Source organism: Nicotiana tomentosiformis, chromosome 5 (genome assembly GCF_000390325.3).
Source record: "Nicotiana tomentosiformis chromosome 5, ASM39032v3, whole genome shotgun sequence".
In the NCBI taxonomy this organism is placed as follows: Eukaryota; Viridiplantae; Streptophyta; class Magnoliopsida; order Solanales; family Solanaceae; genus Nicotiana; species Nicotiana tomentosiformis.
Genome location: NC_090816.1, coordinates 107,330,606 through 107,339,974, shown reverse-complemented (window position 1 = coordinate 107,339,974; position 9,369 = coordinate 107,330,606). Strand labels below are relative to the sequence as shown.

Here is a 9,369-nt window from a genome sequence, read left to right as displayed (position 1 = left end):
CTAATCAGACACCTAAACGAATGAAATTTTCAATAAAACTTAAGAACTTTCACTTTAACAACCGAACGTCTGAATCACGTCAAATCAATTTCGTTTTGCACCAAATTTTGCAGACAAGTCATCATTACAGTAATGAACCTATACCAAGCTCCGGAACCAAAATCTGGACCCGGTAGAAATAAAGTCAAACTGAGGTCATATTTATAAATTCTTTAAACCTTTAAACTTTAAATTTTCAACAAATTGCGATAACTCGAGCTAGGGACCTCCTAATTCGATTTCGGGCATACACCCAAGTCCCAAATCATGATACGGACCCACTGGGATCGTAAAAACATGGATCCAGACCCGTTTTCTCAAAATGTTGACCGAAGTCAACTTAAATGAATATTTAAGGCACAGATTCACATTTTAGTCAAATTTTCACATAAAATTCTTTCAGAATAAGACACGGACTGCGCACGTAAATCGAGGATCACTAATAGGAACTATTTGATTTTTTGAAACAAAAAATTAAGGGTTAAAACTCTAGATGACCTATCGGGTCATCATATTTTTTACCTCTAAAACAAACGTTCGTCCTCGAACGGACATAGAAAAGTACCTGGATTGGTGAAAAGGTGTGGATATCTACTCCGCATGTCCGACTCAGGCTCCCAGGTGGTTGTCTCGATCGACTGACCTCTCCACTACACTCGAACTAAAGGATAACTCTTAGACCTCAAATGTCGGACCTGCCGGGCTAGAATAGCCATGGGCTCCTCATTATAAGTTAAATCCTTGTCCAATTGGACTGAGCTGAAATCTAGCACATGGGACGGATCACCGTGATACTTTTGGAGCTTGGACACATCGAACACCAGATGGACTGCTGATAAACTAGGTGGAAATGCGATCTTGTGGGTCACCTCACCCATTCTCTCGAGAGAATCTCAAAGGGATCGATATACCTAGGGCTCAACTTTCCCTTCTTTACGAACCTCATCACACCCTTCATGGGTGAAACCCGGAGCAACACCTTCTCTCCAACCATGAATGTAACATCACGAACTCTATGGTCGGCATAACTCTTCTGCCTAGACTGAGCGGTGCGAAGTCGGTCTTGAATAATCTTGACCTTATCCAAGGCATCCTGTACCACGTCTATACCCAACAACCACGCCTCCACGGGCTCAAACCATCCAACTGGAGAACGACACCGCCTCCCATATAACGCCTCATAGGGAGCCATCTGAATGCGTGACTAGTAGCTGTTGTTGTAGGAAAACTCTACAAGTGGCAAAGACTAGTCCCAAGAATCCCCGAAATCCATAACACAAGTGTAAAACATGTCCTCTAATATCTGAATAGTGCATTCGGATTGTACGTCCATTTGGGTATGAAATGATGTGCTCAACTCAACCTGCGTGCCTAACTCACACTGTACTGCCCTTCAGAAGTGCGAGGTGAAATACATACCTCGATCAGAATTGATAGACACGGGCACACCGTGAAGAGGGACAATCTCGCGGATGTAGATCTCAGCTTACCGCTCTAAAGAATAAGTAATGCCACTGGAATGAAATGTGCTGACTTGGTCAACCTTTCCACAATGACCCATTCTATGTTGAACTTTCTCTGTGTCTATTGGTGTCCAACAACAAAATTTATAGTGATACGCTCCCACTTCCACTCAAGAATCTCTAACTTCTGAAGCAAACCACTAGGCCTTTGATGCTCGTACTTTACTTGCTGACAATTTAGACACCGAGCTACATATGAAACTATATCCTTCTTCGTCCTACTAAACCAATAATTCTGCTGCAAGTCCTGATACATATCGACGGCACCCGAATGAATAGAATACCGTGAACTATGGGCCTCCTCAAGGATTAACTCACGAAGTCCATCCACATTGGGCACACAAATACGACCCTACATCCTCAAAACCCTATCATCTCCCACAGTAACCTGCTTGGCACCGCCGTGCCACACTGTGTCCCTAAGGACAAGCAAATGAGGGTCATCATACTGCCGCTCTCTGATGCGCTCATACAAGGAAGAACGAGCGACTATACATGCTAGAACACGACTGGGCTCTAAAACATCTAACCTCACAAACGGATTGGCCAAATCTTGAACATCTGATGCAAGCGGTCTCTCTCCAATTGGAATGTACGCAAGGTTGCCCATACACACTGCCTTTCTATTCAAGGCATCGGCCACTACATTGGCCTTCCTAGGGTGATACAAAATGGTGACATCATAGTACTTCAACATCTCCAACTACCTCCTTTGCCTCAAGTTGAGATCCTTTTGCTTGAACAAATACTGTAGACTCTGATGATCTGTAAATATCTTGCACGACACGCTATAAAGGTAGTGCCTCCACATTTTTAGCGCATGAACAATAGCTGCCAACTCTAAGTCATGAATAGGGTAATTCTTCTCATGAACCTTCAACTGTGGTGACATATATGCAATTACCCTGCCATCCTGCATCAATACCACTTCGATCCTAATACGAGATGCAACACAGTACACCGTGTAAGATCCTGAACTGGTAGGCAACACCAACACTGTCGCCGTAGTCAAAGCGATCTTGAGCTTCTGAAAGCTCAACTCACACTCGTCCGACCATCTGAATAGGGCACCCTTCTAGGTCAACATGGTCAATAGGACTACTATGGATGAATACTCCTCCACTAACCGGCGGTAATAACCCGCCAAACCCAGGAAACCCCGTATCTCTGTAGCTGAAGTAGGTCTAGGCCAGTTATAAACTACCTCAATCTTTTGAGGATCCACGTTTATGCCCTCTACCGATACAACGTGCCCCAAAAAGGTGACTGAGTGTAATCAAAACTCACACTTCGAAAACTTGGCATATAACTGACTATCTCTTAGAGTCTGAAGTACAATCCGAAGATGCCGATCGTGCTCCTCTCGACTGCGGGAGTAGATCAAGATGTCATCAATGAATACAATCATAAATGAATCTAAATAGGGTTTGAACACCCGGTTCATCAAATTTATAAATGCAGCTGGGCATTTGTCAACCCAAATAACATCACTAGAAACTCATAATGCCCGTACTGAGTCCAAAAAGCCGTCTTAGGGACGTCAGATGCCCTAATCTTCAACTGATGGTAGCCAGACCTTAAATCAATCTTCAACAACACTTTGGCACCCTGAAGCTGGTTAAATAAGTCATCAATCCTCGGCAACAGATAATTGTTCTTGATAGTGACTTTGTTCAACTTCCGATAGTCTATACACATCCTCATCGACCCATCCTTCTTATTCACGAACAACACGGGCGCGCCCCAGGGTGAGACACTAGGTCTAATGAAGCCATTATAAAGCAAATCTTGCAACTGTTTTTTCAACTCCTTCAACTCCGGCGGGGCCATACAGTATGGTGGAATAGAAATGGGCTGAGTGCCCGGAGCAAAATCAATACAGAAATCAATATCCCTATTGGGTGGCATCCTCGACAGGTCTGTAGAAAACACCTATGGAAACTCACGAACAACTGGCACTAAATCCATGGATGGAACTTCTGCACTAGAATCACAAACATAGGCCAAATAAGCTAAACACCCCTTCTCGACCATACGTCGAGCCTTCATATAAGAAATAACTCTGCTGGTAGAGTGGCCAGGAGTCCCCCTCCACTCTAATCGAGGGAACCCCGGCGTGGCTAAGGTTACCGTCTTGGCATGACAGTCCAATATATCATGATAAGGGGACAACCAATCCATACCCAAGATGACATCAAAATCTACTGTATCAAGAAGTAGAAGGTCTACAGTAGTCTCAAGACCCCAAATAATAACCACACACAAGTGATAGACACGATCTACTATAATAGAATCTCCCACAGGCGTGGATACATACATAGAAGCACTCAAAGAATCGCCAGGCAAAACTAGATATGCAGCAAAATAGGATGACACATAAGAGTAAGTAGATCCCGGATCAAATAGACATGAAGCATCTCTATGGAAAACGTGAACAATACCTATGATAACGGTGTCAGATGACTCAGCCTCAGGCCTAGCTAGGAAAGCATAACTTCGGGGCTGGGCCTTACCACTCTGAACTACATCTCTGGGATGGCCTCTAGTTGGTTGGCCTCCACTTCTAACGGCCTGACCTCCACCTCTAACGGCTTGAATCCCACCTCTGGATGTCTAACCTCTGCCCCTGGCTGGCTGAGTGGGCAGTAGAGCAACCGGTGCGGGAATCATGGCACGAGAACTCTATTGTGGCATGCCGCCTAATAACCTCGTACATGACCTCTGGATGTGCCCAAAACCACCAAACTCAAAACACCCATCCTACTGATATGGCTGCTGGAGCTGAAGTTGACCCGAACGAGCTGGATAACCACGTTGATAGCTCTCTATCGGAGGTGCACTAATAGGAGCTGATGGTGAACTATAGGTTGGCTTCCCAAAATAAGGCACATAAGAAGCACGACCCCCAGAAGCACTATGAGATGCCTGAAGCATTGAATGGAATTGCCTGGGAGGATGGCCTCTACAAAAAGCACCCCTGCCTTCAGATGAGGCACCGTTGAAACCACCTGAATGACGGGGCCTCTTATCTGATATCGGCACCCTCTCCTGAGCACGAACCACCTCAATACGTCTAGCAATATCAACGACCGTCTAGAAGGAAATATCACTCCCTGTCTCTTTGGCCATATGAAGCCTGAGAGTGTAAGTGAGCCCATCAATAAATCTCCTCACCCGCTCCTTCTCAGTAGGAAGCAGGATAGTGGCGTGGCGAGCTAAGTCCACAAATTGAGTCTCGTACTGGGTGACAGTCATACTGCCCTGCTGGAGACGCTCAAACTGCCTGCGATAATCCTCCCTTAGTGTGATAGGGAGGAACTTCTCTAGAAATAGCTATGAGAACTGATCCCAAGTAAGTGCAGGCGACCCAACTAGTTTAATCAACATATAATCTCTCTACCACCTTTTGGCGGAACCCGTCATCTGAAACACAGCAAAATCGACCCCATTGGTCTCAACTATACCCATGTTCGCACCTCGTGGCAACGATCAAGATAATATTGTGGGTCCTCAAAATGTGCACCACTGAAGTGAACTGGAAAGAGCTTAGTAAATTTGTCCAATCTCAATAAAGTCTCAGAAGACATGGGGGGCCTATCACCGGCCTGTGCCGCAACAACCAACTGGTGCCACCGGAAAGGTACCGGTATGGGACACACTCTCCATAAGGCCCACCAAATGGACTAGAGTGTCCTGCAGTACTGGAGTGGCTATGAACCCCTCCAGGACGTGAGCTGGTCCAACAGGTACAGTCTGAGCTGGAACATCCTCATTGAAATCTACCCGAGGCTCCACTGTCGGTGTTGCTGCTTGAGCTCTCGGCTAATTTCTTCCTCTGCCTCTGGCGCGACCCCAGCCTCGACCTCTGCCCCTAGTCATAGATGCCACAAGAGGCTCCGGCTCCTGTCTGGCAGTAGATGTAGTGCGTGTTCTCGCCATCAGCGAGAGAACAAGAATAGAAGGGTTCAGTCATCAATGAAAGAATAAGATTGCACGACAAAGTGAGAAAAAGTGACATGTTTACTAAACTCCATAGCCTCTGGAAGATAAGTACAGACATCTTCGTACCGATCCTCCAGATTCTACTAAGCTTGCTCGTGACTCGTGAGACCTAGGCAACCTAGTGCTCTAATACCAACTTGTCACGACCCAAAAATACCACCCTCGGGACCGTGATGGCGCCTAACATTTCACTTGCTAGGCAAGCCAACGTTAGCATAATTTATCCATTTTCAACAGTTCAACTTAAATGATGAATAAGAAACCGAAATAACTGAAATAAATTCTTAAGTAAGGAGTGGAAAACATAACAATTAAAATCTCTACTACAATCCAAATCTGGTGTCACAAATGCACGAGCTACTAGAATACTATAGATAAAGGTTCGAATAAAAGTAAAGATGTCTGAAAGGAAAATACATAACTAAAATAAAGTGGGAGGGGACTTCAGGTTTGCGAACGTCGAGCAGTTGTACCGTAAGTATCCCCGCTGATAGTCAACTCGAGCACGCTATTGACCGTCGCTGGGACCGACTCTAAAATCTGCACAAGAAGTGCAGAGTGTAGACCCCATGTACTCTGTAATTACCGAGCCTAACCTCGACGAAGTAGTGACGAGGCTAAGGCGGGTCACTTACAATATAACCTGTATGCAGTATAAAATAATGACAGAAAAGGAAAATACGGAAACAAAATAAGGTAGTTAACTTAAGAAATTAACTCAATCCTCTACGAAACCAAGTGAATGCCAGAAATACTAATCCTTAGAGTCTCATATGAAAGTACCGAAGCCAACACGATACAATAAAGAATAGAACACATAAAGTTTTGCGGCGCGCAACCCAATCCCACCGTACAACACAATCCTCCCTTATTCCACCATATAAATATTAATAATAATACATAAATAAATATATGTTGCGACGTGCAATACGATCACACCATATAGTCAGAATCAATATCATAATTCACCCTTATTTTACCATATCAGTCCACCCTTATTTTACCTGTTGCGGCACGCAACCTGATCCCACCATATCAATATGAATTCACCCTTATGTCATCATATCAATCCACCCTTATTTCACCTGTTGCGGTGCGCAACCCGATCCCACCGTGCAGTATGAATAAATCGATAAGTGCATTTAATTTAACAATTTAAATCATAAGAGTCCTCTATGATTAATGGATATGAAGCGGAAAGAGAAAGGGAATCTCGTCTCAAATTAAGAATCTTCCATAATGAATACTATACAGCAAGACAATTCAAATAAATAACAACTAAGGGTACAAATAAGTCATTTCAAGCAATAGCAGTAAATCATGGAAGCACGAGAAAATCCAACATTTTTAACATGAGAATAATAAGTGACAAGTAGAAAATAAGGCATGGGAAGCAATTAAAACATGTAACAGTTAAGGCATGTAATGAAATAATTCATGAAATGCGGGACAAACAGGGAAACAAGTATTTTGGCGAAGTATATACATTCGTCACCTCGCATATATGTCGCAATACATGGATTTCACATAGCACATAACTCAAGGGTTCCTAATTCACTCAAATCAAGGTTAAACGTGACACTTACCTCACTCCGCAATCAACTCAAAATTTAATCACGGCCTTGCCCTTCGAAAAGACCTCCAAACCAACCATATCTAGCAAATTATTAACCAAACGATTCAAATTAAGCTTTAGAAACTACTCACGAATGAAAGAGGTTCAATTTAGATCATTATTGAAAAAGTCAACCACCATGTCCGCTTGGCTAAAACCCGAGGTTCGGACCAAAACCCGATCAAACATTCACCCCCGAGTCTGGTTATGCAATTTGTTTTGAAATCCGACCTCAATTCGAGGTCTAAATTCCAATTTTAAAAAAATCCCTAATTCTACCTAAATCCCCGATTTCTACCATGGAAGTCCTAAATTTATGGCTGAAATCTTATGAAATTGTAACGACCCGACCTGTCGTTTTGAGAGTAATAGCCCCGATCCCCTGTTAACTTCTTCCACAGTATCGTTTTCTGCTTATGTGACTTGTTGGGAGGTTTTGTTTTTGGTTTCGGATTGTTTTGGAACACTTAGTCCCTAAACAGAAGCTTAAGCCATAGAATTTTGACCGTAGTCGGAACAGTATGAAGACGACTCAGGAATGGAGTTCTGTCAGTTCTGTTAGCTCTGTTGGGTGATTTTGGACTTAAGAGTATATCCGGACTGTGAATTTGAGGTCTGTAGCTGATTTAGGCTTGAAATGGCGAAAGTCGAATTTTTTGAGATTTTGACCAGTAGTGGACTTTTTTATATCGGGGTCGGATTCTGATTCCAGAAGTTGGAGTAGGTCCGTAATGTTGAATATGAGTTGTGTGCAAAATTTGAGGTCAATCGGACATGGTTTGATAGGTTTCGGCATTGGTTGTAGAAATTTAAAGTTTCAAGTTCATTAAGTATGGATTGGAGGGTGATTCATATTTTTGTTATTGTTTGAGGTATTTTGAGGGCTCCACTAAGTTCGTATGGTATTTTAGGACTGGTAGGTATGTTTGGTTGAGGTCCCATGGGGCCTCGGGTTAATTTCGGGTGGTTAACGGATCATTTTTGGACTTGGTTTCTGGTGTTTTCGCACATGCGGTGGGGTGACCGCAGGTGCGGACACGCACGTGCGAGAGGAGGATCGCATATGTGGTATGGATTAGTTTGGCCTGGGTCGCAGGTGCGACGTGAAGGCCGCAGGAGCGGAGTCGATTCTGCGGAAGCCTCAACGCAGAAGCGGAGAGGCCTAGGAGGTTTGGGATCGCAGGAGCGGAAGGGTCTCCGCAGAAGCAAGATCGCAGGTGCGATCCCTGGTCTGCAGAAGAGGAAACCTTGTCATGAGTGGAATCCGCACCTGTGATGGTTTTGCCACAGGTGCGGCATTGCAAGTGCGACTAGAGGTCCGCAGGTACGAAATTTCTGGACAGAACACTTAAATGCAAGGGTTCGCAATTTTTGCTCATTTTTGACATTTTGAGCTCGGGTTTGGTGATTTCTTGAGAGCATTTTCGAGGGATTTCTTGAGGTAAGTCCCTTGTGCTTAGTTTTGATCAATAATCTTGCTTCCCCATTTATTTTTTCACCTAGTTAGTGTGTATTTAAGGTGAAATTTGGGAGTTTAAGGCTAGGGATTTGAAGAGTATGATTTTGGATTTTGAGTGGTCATTCGAGGTCGGATTTTGATAAATTTGGTATGGTCGGACTCGTGATTGAATTGAATTTCAGATTTTGTGATTTTTGCCCTATTCCGAGACGTGGGCCAAGGTCAACGTTTTAGGATGAATTTCAGAATTTTTGTTAAAGTCTTGATTTCATTAATTAGATTAGTCTATTATGATTATATTTATAATATGTAATTATTTTTTGCTAGATTTGGGCCCTTCGGAGTCGGATATTTGTGAAAAAGGCATTGTTATCGATTGATTGAGCTTAGTCCGAGGTAAGTGGCTTGCCTAACCTTGTGTGAGGGAAATCCCCTTAGGATTTGGTACTATCGTGATATGTGAGCGTCGTGTACGTGAGGTGACGAGTATGTATACGGGCTATTTGTTGAAAAACCGGATTTATTTTACTGAGTAGCAACCTGATTTTCTTTTAATTTGAGTTATACCGTTTAAATGAGTATTAATATGTTTTTCATTCTTAATTAAGCTATTCCAACATGCGTAGTTATCCTATTTAGTCTAATATTGCATGTCTACGTGCTTTAACTATTTATTTGAACTCTGTGAAGCATGCCTAGTTGATTTCCTGCTTTTTCTTGCTCTTTATCAG

General features: G+C 43.3%; 1 protein-coding gene across 1 annotated transcript; it reads right to left on the bottom strand.

Moving 5' to 3' along the window:
* Positions 1-1,914: 1,914 nt before the first annotated feature.
* LOC138892956 (uncharacterized) lies at positions 1,915-2,259 on the bottom strand. The gene has a single exon (XM_070176717.1). It carries the CDS (start codon positions 2,257-2,259, stop codon positions 1,915-1,917), a length of 345 nt encoding a protein of 114 aa, XP_070032818.1.
* Positions 2,260-9,369: the final 7,110 nt, after the last annotated feature.

Excerpts from the sequence above, each read along its gene's own strand:
- LOC138892956 (XM_070176717.1), bottom strand. The coding sequence starts at position 2,259 with ATGTTGAAGTACTATGATGTCACCATTTTGTATCACCCTAGGAAGGCC.